Here is a 22,410-nt window from a genome sequence, read left to right as displayed (position 1 = left end):
GCTTGGATAACTATTATAACCACACTTAGAACACTAGTAACTAGTTCAGAAGGACACAAGTTCGGAAGAGGATCATTGGTACGTAAGTCCCCGAGTTCTACATGGTAATTTATTTTACGAGTAAGTTGACTATATTTCAGCAGGCATAGGCACCATTATGTTATACGACATAGTACCTATACAACATAGAAGAGTTCCCAATACAAAATAGAAGGGTACCTAATACCTATTACCAATACAAAATAGTAGGGTACCTACCAATACGACATAGCAGGGGCCTCTCAGGAGGGCCGGGACCAGCAGGTTTATTATTATCATTTATCATTTTTATTTTTTTTAAAGTTTTTTTTATCAAACATCTTTTTTTTTTAAGGAGGAAACTGTAATTGCCAAGGTCTTATCGTCCCAAAAACGCAGAGAGAAGGAAGACAGGATCGGAGAAAGCCAGCCGTTTCGAGAACGAACATTATCCGTTCCAGCTAAAATCCGCCCTGGGGGAGACCTGGCGCTTACAAGGTAGACACGGTTGGTACAAGCTGAATAGACTAGCAAGGAGAGGCCTATTGTTGGAATTACAACACCGGGGCACGATTAGCCTGTGCATGAACACTGCCCTGGTACATAGTAGGGTATTTAAGGTCCTTCTTATCAGCAGAAACTAGAATGGTCACTCGAATAATGCACGGGTGTGGGATACTAATAGAAGAACTGTGTCAGAAATAGTCACAAGTTCAGACGTAGTAAACCAAAAGGGGATCCTGAAACCCTGGGAACTTCTCATGGACGCTATCAGTAATTCAGGGAAAAATTAGAAAATCGGGGAAAAAAAATGGGTATTACCTAAGTATTACACCACTTTTACTTTTATCAAAATAAATGAGATAACAAAAGCGAGCTGCCTACGATTTGGCGAAAAAGACGATAAGCCAAACTCTTCACGAAAAAGGAAAAAAAAGAAAATACCTAGCTTAAAAGAAATTGCTGAAAAGTTGGAAAACTTCAAAATACTAAAATGAAAACAATATTTTATCCCTCTTGGATCGATCTTATGGAGATGAAAGTGTTTACTTACAAGTGTAATGAGACCGATATCAAAATAAATGAGATAACAAAAGCGAGCTGCCTACGATTTGGCGAAAAAGACGATAAGCCAAACTCTTCACGAAAAAGGAAAAAAAGAAAATAGCTACTCTTACTTAGCACTCTTCCCCGAACGACTCTCCACTTTTTTCAAAAGAGATTTGATAGAGGGTAGAGGGAACTGTAAAAAACGAACGTCTTATCGTCCCGAAATTGAAGAGCGAAGGAGGACGGGATAGGAGAAATCATCCAGCCATTCGGAGAGCGATCCTTACCTCTTTAGGTACCTATTTAGGGTAACGTTAGCCCCGGGCAGGAATCGAAACCGCTACCTAGCTTTTACTGAACTCTCCACTAAAGCTCGTCGATCGAATCTATGTTGTCGAGGCAGTGTACACGATTTCAGTCGACATCGATCTATGTGGGGAGTGGGGACACAGCTTGAGAACAGCCTAAATCCGAGCCTGAGAGTTTTGGATGTTCAGCACTTTTCGAATATTTCAAAAACACGATTATATTTTGATAAATAATAAAGGATCAAAATAAAGATTAAAATAAATGATAGATGAATCAAAATAAATGAGAGATAACAAAAGCGAGCTGCCTACGATTTGGCGAAAAAGACGATAAGCCAATACCTACTCTTCACGAAAAAGGAAAAAAAGAAAATAGCTACTTATACTCAAAAGAAATTACTGAAAAGTTGGAAAACTTCAAAATACTAAAATGAAAACGATATTTTATCCCTCTTGGATCGATCTTATGGAGATGAAAGTGTTTACTTACAAGTGTAATGAGACCGACCAAGTTATTGCCTCGTTATTACAATGCGTGGGTTTTACCACTAGCTCAGTTTCCAACCTGGTGGTGGCTTTGGCACACTAGAGATTGTTATCTCGACTGAAATCTTTGGGGTGTGAAAAAATTTGTTCATCAACTCTCGAAATTATATCCATCACATCTCGAAATGCAAAGGATGGGAATATATCTTGTAATTTTCGTTTCCCAATTACAAGGATGAGAATCACAAATAGTAGGCGAAACTCGAGTCGGGTGAAGACAGTAAAAGTGTCCATAATCATATAAACGGTAAGAAATAATGAGAATCACAAAGGTATTCTTTTGTAAATGGAGTATCTTTTCAAATTCCACACCTCGACTGGAATTGAACCTAAGTCAAGTTATTGCCTCGTTATTACAATGCGTGGGTTTTACCACTAGCTCAGTTTCCAACCTGGTGGTGGCTTTGGCACACTAGAGATTGTAATCTCGACTGTAATCTTTGGGGTGTGAAAAAATTTGTTCATCAAATCTCGAAATTATCCATCACATCTCGAAATGCAAAGAATGGGAATATAATATATCTTGTAATTTTCCTTTCCCAATTACAAGGATGAGAATCGCAAAAAGTAGGCGAAACTCGAGTCGGGTGAAGACAGTAAAAGTGTCCATAATCATATAAACGGTAAGAAATAATGAGAATCTCAAAGGTCAAATCGGTTAAACATGGAGTATCTTTTCAAATTCTCAAAAATATTGAAGACAAAATTCTACACCTCGACTGGAATTGAACCTAAGCCCTCCTGTTTACCAGGCGAGCGTCTTGACCACTACACACCCGAGGCAGGTTAACAAAGAAGAAATCAGAAGTCTCAATCAAGTTTATCGATCACCTCCAATTCTAATACCAGAATTATGTTCTATTTATAAATTGATAGGCACTATTTATTGATATTGATCACAATTGTTCTTCTAAATTGAACCTAAGCCCTCCTGTTTACCAGGCGAGCGTCTTGACCACTACACACCCGAGGCAGGTTAACAAAGAAGAAATCAGAAGTCTAAATCAAGTTTATCGATCACCTCCAATTCTAATACCAGAATTATGTTCTATTTATAAATTGATAGGCACTATTGATCACAATTGTTCTTCTGATTACATCATATTAACCACGTGCTCATTGGGTTTCACATGACAACTTTGATTTCACTTTCCCTGGATGACACTCAGAAAACCTTCGCGCGGGTTTTCTTTCAAGATATCAATAATATCAAGGATTATACAGGATGTCTTACAAAAGCCTTGTCTTCAGCGAAGTCAGTTTCTGAGCCATAATCTTGCAGGGGAGGGTCGAAAAAGTATAAACTGCCCGGAAAAACGGACCCACTACAAAGGGCGAAATTATGCAACTCTGCCATACAACTCTGCCTCTACCACTAGCCTTTATAAAACCTCTTAAAAAAGTAATAAAAAAATGCATTGGGAAGGAACAAGGGACATTAGAGACAGGTATTCAGACCACCCCGTATTCCAAAACGTCGATAAGTGACCTCATCAAGTTATCAATGGTGCATTTAGACTGTTATGTAAACCGAGTGAAACATAAATGTAAACAATACCCATAGAAACCGTGAGGATGGCCAAACAAAGATACAATACTGTTCGATACACCTATGAGTCAATGTTGAACAAAAGAGTCTGGTTAGAGTGAAACATAAATGTAAACAATACCCATAGAAACCGTGAGGATGGCCAAACAAAGATACAATACTGTTCGATACACCTATGAGTCAGTGTTGAACAAAAGAGTCTGGTTGAAACACACCAATATCAGCAGAGAAGTTGATGGGACAGAGAAATGTGCAAATGAGTAGACAAAAATCAGAAGAACTAAAGACAAAGAGGCTGGCGAAATACAAGAGGACCAAAGAACGTGTATGAAGAACATGAAGAAATGGGGACTCTGTGAAGATGATTTGTAAGCACTAGGTCGCGGTCAATTCCGGCCCTTGCAGAACTTTGACGTAAAGAGAAAATGGTAAAGATTTCTCCTATCCTGTCCTCTTTATCTCTTCGATTTCAGGACATTAAGACCCCCATCGTTCTCAGTACCTACCAACTAGCACGGTAGCATCAAACCCTATTTCAGCCCACAATCATAAATGCTGCAATTGCCTTTCCAAATTTGTTTGTTTTCTCTGATTCTCTATCAGACTTTCGTCACTTGTGTAGTTTTCGTCCTGGAATTCCTGAGATGACATATCATGTGCATACCTTCGAGTAGTCATTGAAATAGTCATTAGAAGTAGGCACCTTAGGTGAACACAAAGCGAAATATGTTTGAATCGTTGAAAAAATCACGTAGAAACCTTGAAGAGCTCGCGATGACCATATTGACAGAATTAGTTTGAGTCGATACACATGGAAGTGTGTCATGAAGCTTAGTGCTCTAGTATAGGTTAGGTCTACAATAGTGGCGTGGTCCTCCATCAAAGCTAGTATTTCTAGCTGTGGGACTATAAACAGGGAGGAGAACAGCTAACCCTAATAAGCCAAGTTAGCTGATTGTTCTTCAAAGGGTTCTCTCTGTTTTAAAAGAATAAGCACAAGGCCTCACGATGGTTGACTGCGGTTCAGGGCGAGCCAATTAAGCATGGCTAAAGACCATCACCCCGGTGTATGGCAGAAAAAAAGCTAGTAGTGGCTAGCTAATGCAAAACAGTTGCTAGCTAGTATCAGCCACACATGCTGAGACTGTCTGACAGAGCGTGGTTTGTCAGAGCGTCGAAATGTGTGTGGCGGAAAAAGCTTGAGACCCAGGTCTCTGAGGCGGTGCGAGCGTCGTGAGTAGCTGGCCTAGAGAGGAAGGGAAGCCCACTCCGAGGCTTAGTTGTAGGACAAGCAACCCTAAAGGCCGGGTTAATCTTATACGAATCTACGTCTGTCAAACCTAAGACTATCAGATGGTTTGATCGTGAATTTCCGGCATTAGACTACTAAAAGATCGGCCTGTCGTATATGGGTTTATAGCTTCCCCTTTTTGGGTCGAGTTAATTGGAACATATCACACGCCTTCATTCACACTCCATTTGTCAAGGGTCTAGGTTTATCTTGCCCTTGGGATCAATTTGAAGAAACCATTAGATATGCAATTTGTAATGATACAATAAGTTAAAGCTGACGACACGTCACTGGTGTACAAAGTCTACTTAGACGAAGTGTATTTAGTCTGTGACCTTGAGAATTGGCACTCGTATTAGTCACAATGTGTTCTGTTGATCCGGAAAAATTTAAAGTTGGTGTTGGAGTTGTTGTTGGTCCGGAATTCCGGACAGTGGAATTGGTTTTCGTGAAGAAGAGCAAACAGACGAGAGGACTCTACTCAATATCGGAGTACATACTTGTGTAGGTAATGAAGGTATGTATTCATAAAGCTATGCTTTCGATACGTCAAAGCGTAATCTAACATCGAGTCTTACTCCTTACTCTTTTGAGCAACATTTCACCTCACAAATTGATTTTCAGAAAACCGATATTTGACTGCCAAGACCAACACAAGAACACAATACATATTATATAGGAATGGAAAAGTCGTTTGTTGTATTTTTTCAAGAACCTAGGTTTTTGCAGTTAAAAGATTCATTAGAAATAATTAGAATTATTATACCAATAGAACGTAGAGTCCTAGAACTATAAAAGCCAAGTTTTCTTACCATGTGTTCCGATAAGGTTCCCATGGTGGCTATCCCGATATTCCTCATGCTCTTCGTGGTTGTGGTGATGGTGATGGTATTCGTCTCCGTTATTGTTGTACTTGTCGTAGTTGATCAGAATCGGAATGGGCTCTTCGTTATGGTTCAGATCTTCCTTGTCGCCATCCAAAGGTTCGCCTTCGTTGTTGTTATTGTAGTAGTGAATGTAGTTGGAGATGTTCTGCTGAAACTCGCCAATGTGGGAGTCACCTGAAAGAGATTGGTGCACAGTTTTGTCAAAATCAGCCTTTGACTCGGAAAATGCAGGACATTTGAAAGAGCATACTTTACATTACATTGAAATGGGTTTCTTTTCTGACGAAATTTCTGTGTGCGGAGTCCAAAATGTAGGACTATTACCCGTGAAAGAGCATAAGATTTTGATTATCCAAATCTTTTATCACCAAATGAACAAACACATTACCAATGGGTTGGCAGATCTTCTTTGTCGCCATCCAAAGGTTCGCCTTCGTTGTTGTTATTGTAGTAGTGGATGTAGTTGGAGATGTTCTGCTGAAACTCGCCAATGTGGGAGTCACCTGAAAGAGATTGGTGCACAGTTTTGTTAAAATCGGCCTTTGACTCGGAAAATGCAGGACATTTGAAAGAGCATACATTTATTACATTACATTGAAATGGGTTTCTTTTCTGACGAAATCCCTGTGTGTGGAGTCCAAAATGTAGGACTATTACCCCTGAAAGAGCATAAGATTTTGATTATCCAAATCTTTTATCACCAAATGAACAAACACATTACCAATGGGTTAATAATATTGTAAAATTGATCAGGATAATTTATCAATCTTTTTCCCTGTGATCTGTGATAATAGGCAAATGGTTATTCAAGAAACATTACCATTAATTTAGAGCTGCACTTTGAAAATGTTTTGTCAACCTTCTAATCCGATTCCATTATATAATCAATTTATTCAAGAAATTCAGAAGCATTGGAAACGGAACCAAAAGACTCCAGAAAAGAATTACATTGTTTAGAATATTAGAATGTTTACTGTTAAATAATAGGAGAGTTACTACTGGTACCTCAGAACTAGTAGTTCCTCTAGTTACACGTACAAAACCAGTAGCTCCCAAAAGCAGAGGATCATTACTGCTTGATGGTACCAGTATAAAACCAGTCACCATTGAAGAGAAAACGATTGGTAAAACCATGTACTTGTAGGTACACATGTGTAAATAGTATAAATACCTAGTACCTTCATACATATTAGGTGCATAAGTATGAGTTTAGATCGAAAAATATCGAAAAACTTAGCTCGCTTCATCTATTTGGGTTCACTTTTGGTCTGAAAGAGTGACCCCTTTAGGTCGGGATTCAAACCCAGCACCCCAGGTTGAGAGTCAGTGCTCTTGACCGCTCAGCCACAGAGGTGGACTTTACTTTCTGCCTTCCCTCTTAGATCGTACAGATTTGGAGGAATGGGCTTTTGTATGAGAACTTGCGGTGGATTATACCTCATCCTCGTTGTAACACGACTACATTCCAGTTTTCTTGCAACCTTCTATAAATCCGCAGGGTACACAAACACATTGTATCACCTAACTATGACGTATGCAACAGAGGTAAACGTACCCTAACTACAACCTAATACAAGTTCTACAACACTATTTACTATTGGAGTAAAATGTATAACATGCAAGTTGGTGTAGGGAATCATAACAATGTAATATTTGAAACAAAACAAGCATGCTTCAGCAAAAACAACACTGCATAACCTTGTATTGTCAGCAGTAAAGCAAGGGGTCCCTGATCCCTCTCAATCTTAATTATCAGACATATTCACATGTATCAATCTTTTTCCCTGTGATCTGTGATAATAGGCAAATGGTTATTCAAGAAACATTACCATTAATTTAGAGCTGCACTTTGAAAATCTTTTGTCAACCTTCTAATCCGATTCCATTCTCTGATTAATTTATTCAAGAAATTCAGAAGCATTGGAAACGGAACCAAAAGACTCCAGAAGAGAATTACATTGTTTAGAATATTAGAATGGAGTACATGTTTACTGTTAAACAAAAGGTTCTCCTATTGTTCGTATTGTAGCTAATAATTTGTTGAACCACATTCAATCTATTCTAAATCCATCAAAGGTTTTTTGTTTCTTCTAGAGTTACATCATGCACAATGTGGGGCCACATTGCACATCCTTGAGAAATATCCTCGTAGTATTCCTAGAGAAAGGAAAAGGGATTTGGACAACCCAAATAAAGACATCAGCACACCTAAAGTGTCGGAAATGGTCAAGCTATAAATATTGTGTTGGAATTTTTTGAAGAAATAGGAGACAAATTCTATGCAGTTTCAGAATGTCTAGCAATTTCAGGGATGGCTGAAAACCTAAAAAGTGTAGTGACTGCAGATGGTTCAATTTCTTCGGATAGTTGCTATCCAAATGACCAACATTTGGAGCTAATAATTTGTTGAACCACATTCAATCTATTCTAAATCCATCAAAGGTTTTTTGTTTCTTCTAGAGTTACATCATGCACAATGTGAGGCCACATTGCACATCCTTGAGAAATATCCTCGTAGTATTCCTAAGAGAAAGGAAAAGGGATTTGGACAACCCAAATAAAGACATCAGCACACCTTAAAGTGTCGGAAATGGTCAAGCTATAAATATTGTGTTGGAATTTTTTGAAGAAATAGGAGACAAATTCTATGCAGTTTCAGAATGTCTAACAATTTCAGGGATGGCTGAAAACCTAAGAAGTGTAGTGACTGCAGATGGTTCAATTTCTTCGGATAGGTGCTATCCAAATGACCAACATTTGAAGCTGTGACTAAATTACGAGGTGCTAACCGAACATGACCGAAAGATGGTCGGTCATACTCGTAATTTCTGACTATCCGATTAAATAGAGTACCTGTAAGAATGTACCGAGATTAAAGGGCACTTTCACTAACAGTTGCAAAGATTCTGGATATACTTTTACCAACTCCTTTCTAGATTCGACAGTTGTAAGATCTTTAGCCAGAGACCTGTGAGCAGCCTAAGACGCGTTTCGTTCTTATTTGAACTCATCAGTTAGACATACATAATTATGTACTATCCGATCGATTAAATAGAGTACCTGTAAGAATGTACCGAGATTAAAGGGCACTTTCACTAACAGTTGCAAAGATTCTGGATATATATACTTTTACCAACTCCTTTCTAGATTCCACAGTTGTAAGATCTTTAGCCAGACACCTGTGAGCAGCCTAAGACGCGTTTCGTTCTTATTTGAACTCATCAGTTAGACATACATAAATATGAAGCTCTCAGGTGCTAAGAGATTCCGCCACAGATCTACTGACGAACGCTTTTGAGTTGGTACCTCTCCGGATTTGTGGTACCTCTTTGGCACTAAGGAGAGTGAAAGTGGTCAATCCTCGAGATATTGGCCTACCCTGGTACTCTTTGTTATGAGGAATTCTTGGTGACATGCAGATGTTCTTTTGTTGTTCACAAGGACGTTGCTGAGTTTATTGTTCTAACTATGGATTTCAAATGCAACCTGTGGTTTTGAAAGCGACTTCCTTTGTGTGAGGTAAGCTAGGTAAGCTTACATAGATATTAATAGGTAAATTATGAGAATTGTGTATTCTGCTAGTAACCTTGTAAAAACTGGGGATTAGTCCTCGGAGTTCTTAGGAAACCATTTAATCGCCCAATAATTAATGGTGAGTAAAAATTGTAAACCTTGTGAAAACACTTGTTGTTGGGTCGTTGGGTGAGCCCTGGTACTCTTTGTTATGAGGAATTCTTGGTGACATGCAGATGTTCTTTTGTTGTTCACAAGGACGTTGCTGAGTTTATTGTTCTATGGATTTCAAATGCAACCTGTGGTTTTGAAAGCGACTTCCTTTGTGTGAGGTAAGCTAGGTAAGCTTACATAGGTATTAATGGGTAAATTATGAGAATTGTGTATTCTCCTAGTAACCTTGTAAAAACTGGGGATTAGTCCTCAGACTTCTTAGGAAACCATTTAATCGCCCAATAATTAATGGTTAGTAAAAATTGAAAACCTTGTGAAAACACTAAACTTGTTGTTGGGTGAGCTCAAGTAATTTTGAAGCCAGCCTAATTGGCTTATGAAGAATATGAAGGATAGAGCGTCTGACTTGTAAACACAAGTCGTAGGTTCTATTCTTGGTGAGTAAAAATTGTAAACCTTGTGAAAACACTTGTTGTTGGGTCGTTGGGTGAGCTCGTGTAATTTTGAAGCCAGCCTAATTAGCTTATGAAGAATATGAAGGATAGAGCGTCTGACTTGTAAACACAAGTCATAGGTTCTATTCCCACCCAATAAGAACTTTGTCCTTAACAGGTAAGGTCCGTTCCCGGAACGACTAGTTTTCTTATCCTGTCCTCCTTTTCTCTTCGATTGCGGGAGATAAGACCTCTGTTGTTACGGTTCCTTAGACGGTTCGGAGGTGTGAAAGCGACTGGAGAGGTTTCGCTTTCCCGACCTCCGCTGGGGACGTGCAGGTCGAGGAGCTTGTTCTCGTCGTCTGGAAAGGTGGAAGAGATGGAAATGTTAGTTAAATTGATATTATTGGTTAGGTTTATATCAGAGATCCTATGTATTGACATTATTGATTACCGTTAATATAATATGCTTTTTGGATGCTTAATCGTTGACTCTCATCCGACTCGAGTTTCGCCTGCTTTGTAGGACTTAAACCCCCCACAAAATTTCCTGACTTGACTCAGACTTGAACCGCTATCAACTCTACTACTGAGGTGTATGGACCTGAATACACAGCTATAGATATGAATCTCTCTCTCTCTCTCTCTAGTTGCCAGCCTAATTAGCTTGGAACGAGTCTGGTGGGGTGACTCCGGTGCAGGATCTTGAAGGTCTAGTGACACCGCGGCGCCCGATGGGGAAGTGGTGCCTGTAAGAAGGGGGGGATGAGCAGGGTCGTTTACAAGGGGGTTTTTCTTCTTCTTTTTTATGATTAAACAAGATCTTTTGTTGTAAACATATTGTACTTATTATGTTGTTAAACCGATAAAATACACGAGATCTTGTTTAAACTGCTGGGGCAAAGGGACTTTTTAGTCTCATTCGAGGAGGATAAACTATTCTATTCCTTGGCTCCGGGCACCGGTCCGCGAAGCAGCAGTTTTTTAACAAAAGTGGAAAATAAAATCCTAGTAGGTACATATGTACTATAACAAAAGATACATGATAACTACCTAGGTATAATTATCAACCAACATAACCATCTAGCATTCTTGTGTGAGGGGTCTATTATATTGTAGTCATCCCAGAGGATCGGTCAATGGGCCCAGCTAAGGCTGTAGACGGCCCTGGAAAATTAATTAAGTAACGCGTTATCACTAAACACACAAGGATGGGTGACATGTGAGGGTTTATGAGCCCTGGAAATAGGAGAGAGAGCGAGAGAGAGAGAGAGAGAGAGAGAGAAAGAGAAAGAGAGAGAGAAAGAGAAAGAGAGAGAGAGAAAGAGAGAGAGTTCACAGGAAAATGTGTATACACTTCAGCCTTAATACAAGTCAGAGTGGTAATAAATGGAGGAGGATATACCAATCCCCTACTGAAGGAAATAAGGAATACAGAAAAACCCATCAGGCGAATGACCCCTGCTAGTTCCTTGTTATGGTTGTAACCATTTGCCTGACGATGTTTGGAAATTTGTAGAAAACGCAATTGTTAAGCAATTTCCTTGATGAGTTTCAACAATCGTCCTAGATGTAAATGAATATGGAATATGGTAGGAAAATGGGTGGATATGGATATGTAAACGCTATACCTAGAAATTCTTACGGTTTTGACCATTTTGTCTGATGTGTCTATGTTTTGAAGAAAAAGACACGATCGACATTAAGACGTGTAAAATTTCGTACTAACTTTCTACATAATAGGTATACATATGTATACTATTACCTAAGAATTTGAATTTTTATTCGTGCAGTCACGAACTCATCTCAGAACTCTCTCACTAATCCTCATCTCAGAATCTCTAAAATTCTTGGAAAATTCTTAGAAAAATTCATCTAAAATTCAAAATCTCAGAGACTTCTCAAAATGCATCAAACGCCACAGTTAGAATCATGATTGTGTTGCAACTAGAGCGGTAAATGACGTATGCCCATCACAGTCAAGGTCTCATAAACTTTTCACAGAGCACAGACTCATAAACATAAAAACATTGCACAAGTTTGTCCTAAACTCCTAAACAGTGTCAATCGAACACTTGTCCCTGAGTCCCTGATTTCATTCTAGAAAGCTTGTCCTAATGTCGTTCTGGGGAATGACAAGTGGGATTGGACTCGAACCACCAACTTCCATATCAGAAGTCCACTAAGGACTACAACACTGTACACCATTCAGGATGGTAAACGCCTCACAAAATCTGAAATTTCCTTACTCAATTTTTGTCTCAAGAAACCAATGAGTTTGGAAATTTCAAAGGTGTTTTATTAAGTCCAGCCACTCACTATCAAGTAGACCTGACCTGACAGGTACACCTGATCAAGTCCGCTTATCAGGTTTACCTGATACTTAATGACCACACACACAGCACACACTGTCAAGTAGACTTGACAGGCGGACCTGATCAGGTACGCCTATCAGGTATACCTGATGGTGAGCGGCTGGCCTAAGAATTCAAAGTTTTGACGACCGTTTTCGCCCCGGAGCCTTCCTGATTAAAACCAGTCAGGTGATTTTCCAATTGAGTCCAATGACACAACGAATGCCAACAGAAAACAACTCCTAATAAGTAGACCTGACAGGCGGACCTGATCAGGTACGCCTATCAGGTATACCTGATGGTGAGCGGCTGGCCTAAGAATTCAAAGTTTTGACAACAGTTTTCGCCCCAGAGCCTTCCTGATTAAAACCATTCAGGTGATTTTCCAATTGAGTCCAATGACACAACGAATGCCAACAGAAAACAACTCCTATTATTCCGATTCCGATTCATCTCGTTCGACTATTGTGACATCATTCCAGTTCAGACCCGAAAACTTCCTCTCTCAAGTCTTGCTCGATATTGTTTGCTCATTAGAGAATTAAATATTAACTCAATATTGATAAGAATGTTCCGAACTGATAAGGGAAATGTTTGTTGAATCGATTCCAGGATGGGTCCTGCGGACTTGGAACAGAGAGGTCCTTTTGTTTTCGTTCTCGGAGATTCCTGTAGCGTTTATTTCGATGTGAACTTTGGATCGGTCCCTTTTAGAAGCAGAATGCAACGGGTCGAGAGTCCATACCTATAGGTTATAGCATTGAATGTAAAGGAAACTTCTCAGGGGACCTAAGTCGTTCGGGGGTCTTGTTACAACATTGAATGTACAGGGACCTATTTGGATACCCCTAATTCATTTTAAGTTTGGACTATTTTGGTAAAATTGAACTTTGAATCGGTTTCATATATTGTAGATTGTACAAACAGTATTGTATTAAACCCCCGTTAACAAGCAGAGGTTTACAAATAACAAGTGTAATGCTAGGATTTACAATACAAGCTAATTTGTGAGGTTTTTGACAGCCAGATGAGTTATATCAACTCGACTATCTACAACTCTACATGGAACACTGTCACATAGTTCCTGCACTCTATTGAACTAGCCCATATTGAACGTCTATGCAATTATTTACAATTATTTCTCGTACTATTGTGTACCGAGTGATGACAGCCAGATGAGTTATATCAACTCGACTATCTACAACTCTACATGGAACACTGTCACATAGTTCCTGCACTCTATTGAACTAGCCTATATTGAACGTCTATGCAATTATTTACAATTATTTCTCGTACTATTGTGTACCGAGTGCCATTCACACCAATGGCAGTGGGAATGTCTATTATTTCCAATAGTGTGCTATTGTTCTCCATGACACCAGTGTCAATATGAGGCAACAATGCCAACCTCACACGTCGGGTTCAACCCAAACCTAACGGAAATCGGAAAATATGCTGACATTACCAGTGTGGAAAATAATGAAATGAGTTTGGGATTTCCTCTATGAGGAAAAAAGTTTGTGGGGAACCTACCGATATGTATTTTGTGTGAGGTTACACAAAGGGAACTTGTGTAAGGTACTACTTATTACACTGTGCCTATTCTAGCTCAGAATTAGAACAGTTTTTTTTTGGTATTTCCTTTTTTTGCTGTGAGGAAGACGTACTTCTACATAACTGCATAACTATTTCCACATTGGTACCTACTTATGTACATAACATTATCTCGAATTAATGAAAAGGAATTTGAGTTCTCTAATTGGAAGCCATGAAAATGAAAACTAATTTTCCTTTAAAACAAAAATAATATCCTCCTTTGATTCCATATTGATTATTGACAGTAGGTACTCTATTGTCATTAAACTCTTGGGTCTATACCCTTAAAAATATTATATACCTAATTCATTTCCATTGTTTCACATACCAACACGGAATTCGGACTTATTGACTCAGGGAGTACTGACTCATGACTGGCCCTGTATTTACGAATGTCCTTTGTTTCAAAATAGTAAAAACAGAAGCTATTAGGCTCCTCCACCCAGACACGCGATTCAGCGAATTCTTTCGGACGAAGATGAATGAGGAATTAGGAGAAGAAAGCACCAAAAACACACCAAATGAAAACAAAGGACATAATGAGTTTGTTGACAACACATGTGAGACACAAAACGTCAAGTGCAGAAATAAAACGGACAGAATGTGGTAAACCTGGAGCAGTGTTGTCTTTACTGTCAAGATTGGAACATACATAACGTACCTGATGGGAACGTCTAAGCCTGAGATCTTCACAAACCCTTTTGGACCCTTTGGTCGAGGATGACCCAAAACAAAGACCCCTGATGACCCAGTCCCAAGCGTTGAAGTACCTAATTTTATACTTCTGCACATCAATGGTCCCAAGTGACCCATGTTATTCCAGACATGTTCAATGAGACAGTAGGAGATAATTGAAGTACCTAATTTTATACTTCTGCACATCAATGGTCCCAAGTGACCCATGTTATTCCAGACATGTTCAATGAGACATAAGGAGATAATGATTGTGAACCATCAAAAATCAAAACTATAAGACAAACCTATTGAACCAATGACCCAGCTGAATCATCTGTCACTACGTCTATTATCTACGAATTTCTTGTGGACTTGTTGATATGCAAATCGAACAAAAATTAGGTCATTTAAGAATTTGGGCGCCCAAATTCACATAACCCAGTTTGGACCTGTTTCGACATTTTCTGGATGATGAAGATCAAATTGCGATCACGTGTGAAGAGGGTATGAAATAAGGATTTATTATTTATCAATGTTTCGACATTTTCTGGATGATGAAGATCAAATTGCGATCACGTGTGAAGAGGGTATGAAATAAGGATTTATTATTTATCAAATCTCATCTCGAGCTTATGGTACGTAGCTACGTACTGATTTACTGATTATTTATTATACCACCGTAAAAACTTTGATTTGATCATTTTGCGAGCAAATAACTAATGTAAGGTACTTTTTTGTAGCAACCTCGGTGGTATAGTGGTTAACACGTCGGACTTTGCATATGGAGATTAGTGGTTCGAGTCCAATTCAAGTCATGAAATTTTATCTAGGTAAGCATTTGATTTGGATATTGAAATTTTCCACGGAATAACGGAAGGAAATGGAAATTGGAAGGATAAAAAAGGAAATTGGAAAAAAAAAGCAATTGAATACAACTCTACTAAACGAAATCGAAATAACAACAAAACCACGATCAAGGGAATCAAGCCGATTAGTAGTTGCAGATGATAGCATGGTTTGAAAGAATGGCAAACAAACCTTTAACGAAAATCAAAGGTCCATTATCTCAGTTCTCAAAGGTTCTTCACATTGGTGGTACTGTGGATTGTCTCGTCGGGCTAGATTCAAGCTGTACCTTCCTGCTGAATGGTTCTTCGGTTTCTTCCATTTTACATCAATAGTGAACACTTCTGCACTAAAGAAAACGATCCACTGTTTGCACTTATAATGTATGGCCAAAGAATCACAATCCCTACCCAAAAACCGCATCTTGAGAAACTTTAGGTACACGCCCATCACGATTTCGTTAGGTAAACCTCAAAACACGAGTTTTCCGTGCGGACAAGATCATGGCACGCGGCACTCGAATTCAAATCCCGCGCACCCAAGATTTCCGAACTTTCGCCGCGCCGAATCGGTTTCCTCGCCCCGAAATTCTTTCACCCCGATCCGACCTGCACAAACCTATTGAACTAATGACCCAGCTGAATCATCTGTCACTACGTCTATTATCTACGAATTTCTTGTGGACTTGTTGATATGCAAAGCGAACAAAAATTAGGTCATTTAAGAATTTGGGCGCCCTGGGTTATGTTTGGACCTGTTTCGACATTTTCTGGATGATGATCAAATTGCGATCACGTGTGAAGAGGGTATGAAATAAGGATTTATTATTTTATCAAATCTCATCTCGAGCTTATGGTACGCAGCTACGTACTGATTTACTGATTATTTATTATACCACCGTAAAAATTTTGATTTTATCATTTTGCGAGCAAATGACTAATGTAAGGTACTTTTTTTGTAGCCAACCTCAGTGGTATAGTGGTTAACGCGTCGGACTTTGCATATGGAGATTAGTGGTTCGAGTCCAATTCAAGTCATGAAATTTTATCTAGGAGTAATAATTGAGGAACGATATTTGTGACAATCATTTAAGTATGCTTAAATGTAAATATCGAACCAGGTGTCAAGATAATAGAATGGAAAACAAGAGGTGAAGGCAATATAGATATGCAATATCAGTTACTGCTTATCAGAGCTGGGAGAAGCGTTAGGAGTGATAAAAATGCTATCTTTCCCTTCGAATGCGTGCTTGTAAAGTTAAAGGGATCTAGGTGTCAATGGAACCATTATGGATGGTTTGGACAAAGTAACCTCGAGGCTTAGCTGTCCTTGTGCGTGCTAGATCGCGGATTTCATAGGGCAGATAAGGTTCGTTCTCGGAACCGCTGGCTTTCTATTACCATGTCCTACTTCTTTTCGATTTCGAGACGATAAGACCTCTGTTGTTGTAGTTTCCTCTATCAAAGCTCCCCTATGTGGAGATCTTGGGAAAAGATGTAGATGGTGACTACCAACTCAGTGGTGTAACAGGTAACAGTGGAATCTTGCACTGAGCTGGGGGTGTCCGAACTCAGATTCCTTGATCTTTAAACCATGAAATTACCAGATCCTATTTGAATACGTAACAAAATCCATTTACTGAAAGCTTTGGAAGTTTCAATATCTTGTTCAGCAAGAGTTGGAAATCGAAGTGGACACCAGGCAGATTTAGAAATCTAATTTATAACAAGCTGGCCCGTCCCTCCGGGAATTTTTTAGCCCGTAGTTTATTCGATCGTGGTTAAAGAAAATTAGTACCTATGTATGTATCTACCTAATTTGTTTAATATTGAATTTATTATTATTCTTGATTTGATTTTTCGATTTTACTTTCATGTAGGTAATGATTTAAAATCAAGACTAGAGCCCGTTCTCCCTTTATTCCCTTTTAATATTTGAAGACCTTTATAATTTGATATATAGGTCGACCAGGTTTGGATAAGTCCTTCTATGGGAACAGCCAATATAATGTCACCCATCCATTTATTGGCCTTTCTCGGCGTAGCTTAACATAGGTGACGCTAAAACCGGTCTTAAATTATCGACTGAAGTGTTATCTAAAACTTTCTCGCTTTGAGTTCATAGGTCGTCGCGACAAATTTCGAGATCAGAGCTCATTTGTGTGAGAAAATGTGAAAAAAATCCCGCAAAAACCAGTTTTTTTTGGTTTTTTGGCTTTATGGTTTTCTGGACAAAATTTGCACCACCATTTTCGTGATCCTGGTAAAAAGACCTTTAATTTGATATATAGGTCGACCAGGTTTGGATAAGTCCTTCTATGGGAACAGACAGACAGACAGACAGACTGACAGAATGACAGACTGACAGACTGACAGACGACACCGAGGCGAATACAATAGTCCGTCCCTTATACCTTTTTATTACTATTGTAATGATAAAGGAAGGACGGACTAAAAAATCGCTGAGTTTGAAACTTGGAACTTACTTCGCTTAGTCATATAACGTTGAGACAGACGACACCGAGGCGAATACAATAGTCCGTCCCTTATACCTTTTTATTACTATTGTAATGATAAAGGAAGGACGGACTAAAAACGAACGTCTTATCGTCCCGAAATTGAAGAGCGAAGGAGGACGGGATAGGAGAAATCCTCCAGCCATTCGGAGAGCGATCCTTACCTCTTTAGGTATTTAGGGTAACTTCCACCCCGGGCAGGAATCGAAACCGCTACCTGGCTTTTACTGAACTCTTCACTAAAGCTCGTCGATCGAATCTATGTTGTCGAGGCAGTGTACACGGTTTCAGTTGACATCGATCTATGTGGGGAGTGGGGACACAGCTTGAGAACAGCCTAATATTCTTCCTAAATCCGAGCCTGAGAGTTTTGGATGTTCAGCACTTTTCGAGAAATGAAAGGTGGAAGAGATGGAAATGTTAGTTAAATTGATATTATTGGTTAGGTTTATATCAGAGATCCTATGTATTGACATTATTCATTACCATTATAATATGCTTTTTGGATGCTCAATTGTTGACTCTCATCCGACTCGAGTTTCGCCTGCTTTGTAGGACTTAAACCCCCACGAAATTTCCTGACTTGACTCAGACTTGATGAACCTCAATTGTTGACTCTCATCCGACTCGAGTTTCGCCTGCTTTGTAGGACTTAAACCCCCACGAAATTTCCTGACTTGACTCAGACTTGAACCGCTATCAACTCTACTACTGAGGTGTGTGGACCTGAATACACAGCTATAGATATGAATCTCTCTCTCTCTCTCTTTTAGTTGCCAGCCTAATTAGCTTGGAAGGTAGCGCGTCTGCCTCGTAAGCGCTAAACACCCGGTTCGATTAACACCCGGCGCGTATTTTATCCTCAACGGATAAGGTTCGTTCTCGGAACGGCTGGCTTTCTCCTATCCAATCTTTTTCTCTTCGAATTCAGGGCGATAATGGGTCAGCAGTTACAGTTCCATCATTTTTATCCTCAACGGATAAGGTTCGTTCTCGGAACGGCTGGCTTTCTCCTATCCAATCTTTTTCTCTTCGAATTCAGGGCGATAATGGCTCAGCAGTTACAGTTCCATCTATCAAAACCTCTTCAAAAAAATCTCTCAAGTTTTCTTACCATGTGTTCCGATAAGGTTCCCATGGTGGCTATCCCGATATTCCTCATGCTCTTCGTGGTTGTGGTGATGGTGATTGTATTCGTCTCCGTTATTGTTGTACTTGTCGTAGTTGATCAGAATCGGAATGGGCTCTTCGTTGTGGTTCAGATCTTCTTGCAGGACAGGACTTTGGAAAGCTTTAGAAAGTTTCGGTAGATATAGTTTTAGGCGAGGAGGATCAGTGTTAAGCTCATGAGATCTATTGTCTGATGTGAACGGATGAAAGTCATGAAAGTACCTACCTATGGACACCTAATGAACTTTTTTATCGTTTCCTTAGTGGAACTCTGGAGCTTAATGTTTGAGAAAGGGGACTGGTCCTTGGTCCCTCGGTCTAGGTCCTCTTAAAGAGATTTTCCCAATATGCCAAGTTATGTGTACCTAAGGATGAAATTTAAAAAGACTCTGACCCCCAGATGGACTTGTCATTGAGACTTCAGAATGATCCTTCTACTTTCTGCAAATTTAAGAACACCGGAGCCAAAATATGTCAAGTTGCAAAATTTTTGGAATCACGAAAATCTACAGTAAAAGCGACATTATTAATTCTCTATTTCGGAGATCTGCATTAGAAGATTGACATTCCCGAATGGTCCTTTGTTTCAAAATAGTAAAAACAGAAGCTATTAGGCTCCTCCACCCAGACACGCGATTCAGCGAATTCTTTCGGACGAAGATGAATGAGGAATTAGGAGAAGAAAGCACCAAAAACACACCAAATGAAAACAAAGGACATAATGAGTTTGTTGACAACACATGTGAGACACAAAACGTCAAGTGCATGAGATCTTCACAAACCCTTTTGGACCCTTTGGTCGAGGATGACCCAAAACAAAGACCCCTGATGACCCAGTCCCAAGCGTTGAAGTACCTAATTTTATACTTCTGCACATCAATGGTCCCAAGTGACCCATGTTATTCCAGACATGTTCAATGAGACATAAGGAGATAATGATTGTGAACCATCAAAAATCAAAACTATAAGACAAACCTATTGAACCAATGACCCAGCTGAATCATCTGTCACTACGTCTATTATCTACGAATTTCTTGTGGACTTGTTGATATGCAAATCGAACAAAAATTAGGTCATTTAAGAATTTGGGCGCCCAAATTCACATAACCCAGTTTGGACCTGTTTCGACATTTTCTGGATGATGAAGATCAAATTGCGATCACGTGTGAAGAGGGTATGAAATAAGGATTTATTATTTATCAAATCTCGAGCTTATGGTACGTAGCTACGTACTGATTTACTGATTATTTATTATACCACCGTAAAAACTTTGATTTGATCATTTTGCGAGCAAATAACTAATGTAAGGTACTTTTTTGTAGCAACCTCGGTGGTATAGTGGTTAACACGTCGGACTTTGCATATGGAGATTAGTGGTTCGAGTCCAATTCAAGTCATGAAATTTTATCTAGGTGTAATAATTGAGGAACGATATTTGTGACAATCATTACCTGTGAGCAGCCTAAGACGCGTTTCGTTCTTATTTGAACTCATCAGTTAGACATACATAATTATGTTCTCAGTCAGGTGCTATGAGGTTCCTTCACAGATCTACTGACGAACGCTTTTGAGTTGGTACCTCTCCGGATTTGTGGTACCTCTTTGGCACTAAGGAGAGTGAAAGTGGTCAATCCTCGAGATATTGGCCTACCCTGGTACTCTTTGTTATGAGGAATTCTTGGTGACATGCAGATGTTCTTTTGTTGTTCACAAGGACGTTGCTGAGTTTATTGTTCTAACTATGGATTTCAAATGCAACCTGTGGTTTTGAAAGCGACTTCCTTTGTGTGAGGTAAGCTAGGTAAGCTTACATAGATATTAATAGGTAAATTATGAGAATTGTGTATTCTGCTAGTAACCTTGTAAAAACTGGGGATTAGTCCTCGGAGTTCTTAGGAAACCATTTAATCGCCCAATAATTAATGGTGAGTAAAAATTGTAAACCTTGTGAAAACACTTGTTGTTGGGTCGTTGGGTGAGCTCGTGTAATTTTGAAGCCAGCCTAATTAGCTTATGAAGAATATGAAGGATAGAGCGTCTGACTTGTAAACACAAGTCATAGGTTCTATTCCCACCCAATAAGAACTTTGTCCTTAACAGGTAAGGTCCGTTCCCGGAACGGCTGGTTTTCTTATCCTGTCCTCCTTTTCTCTTCGATTGCGGGAGATAAGACCTCTGTTGTTACGGTTCCTTAAGTCCTTCTAACACGTTCTTTAGGCTGTCATCTGATAATGGCCGAGTAGAACACGTAATAATATTGGAAGCTCTATAACGCCCTAGATAGACTTCGGTTATCTAGAATCCTATAAGTTTTTAAAATATTTGTCACATGTCTGGTCAGAGGTGCAATACACTGCAACACATTTTTTCCAGACATAATAGACCGCAGGCGAATTTCTCATGGTTATTTTCTAGCGTTTCTACTAATGGCCTAAGATCATTATCAGGTCGATTATCCGAACTTGTCGTAGACTTGATGGTCAATGTGATCAGTTAGATCCATGTCAGACTTAGGGCGACCTTGACCCAATGTCTGGACTCTGAAGTGCTCTAGGGAGACGAAGTTTTGTTTGGAGTTCTTCATGGAGGAAATGAGGTTTCCTTTCGATTTCTAAGGAATTGTGTGTTATCCTGCAACACATTTTTTCCAGACATAATAGACCGCAGGCGAATTTCTCATGGTTATTTTCTAGCGTTTCTACTAATGGCCTAAGATCATTATCAGGTCGATTATCCGAACTTGTCGTAGACTTGATGGTCAATGTGATCAGTTAGATCCATGTCAGACTTAGGGCGACCTTGACCCAATGTCTGGACTCTGAAGTGCTCTAGGGAGTCTAAGTTTTGTTTGTGGAGTTCTTCATGGAGGAAATGAGGTTTCCTTTCGATTTCTAAGGAATTGTGTGTTATTATAGGAAGGATATGGATTCTTAAATAGCTAAATACCCCCCAAAAAATGTGTGTACATATTTCAAAAAAGTAAAAGTCCCCCTAACCTTGACCAATAGTCATTTTATCCTTGAACACCTACCCCTAAGTTCTGAACAGGTTAATGTCAAACTTACGTCTACTGTCTATTTATAGCCGAATTATTTTTTAAAAAAAGGTCGAGTGTGTGTAAAAAAAGATGTCCTAATACATAGTTAGATTAGTTACATGTACCTAAATAAATTTAGAGCAGACAAATATTATTCCCACCAAACTGCGGAAAACACGAACTTATTATCATTCTCTCAGATTAAGCTTTCTTAAAAAATACAAAGCTATCTAACTATTTTTTTAGCACAAATGCTCACACACACAAATGAATACCTATTTAATTTTGAAAATAATTTAAAATGTTATCAGTGATTCAGTAGACGTATTAGACATGTAGGAGTAGATACGCAATGCAAAATTGATAAAAAATGTATTAAATAATTTAAAATAACTTAATGGTCAATGTGATCAGTTAGATCCATGTCAGACTTAGGGCGACCTTGAC

At 39.1% G+C, this 22,410-nt stretch overlaps 1 protein-coding gene across 1 annotated transcript in view; it reads right to left on the bottom strand.

Moving 5' to 3' along the window:
* The window catches only part of LOC103516252, a 37,691-nt gene that overhangs the window by 1,520 nt on the left and 13,761 nt on the right, over positions 1 to 22,410 (bottom strand). Inside the window, exons 6-8 of the mRNA XM_026828702.1 lie at positions 5,575 to 5,823; positions 4,136 to 4,377; positions 3,157 to 3,197 (exon numbers count right to left, since the gene is read on the bottom strand). Coding sequence (XP_026684503.1) covers positions 3,157 to 3,197; positions 4,136 to 4,377; positions 5,575 to 5,823 — 532 coding nt within the window. The remainder of the gene's footprint in view (positions 1 to 3,156; positions 3,198 to 4,135; positions 4,378 to 5,574; positions 5,824 to 22,410) is intronic.

Source organism: Diaphorina citri, unplaced genomic scaffold, assembly GCF_000475195.1.
Source record: "Diaphorina citri unplaced genomic scaffold, Diaci psyllid genome assembly version 1.1 scaffold1522, whole genome shotgun sequence".
NCBI classification, from domain to species: domain Eukaryota; kingdom Metazoa; phylum Arthropoda; class Insecta; order Hemiptera; family Psyllidae; genus Diaphorina; species Diaphorina citri.
This window is presented reverse-complemented; position numbering and strand designations above follow the sequence as displayed.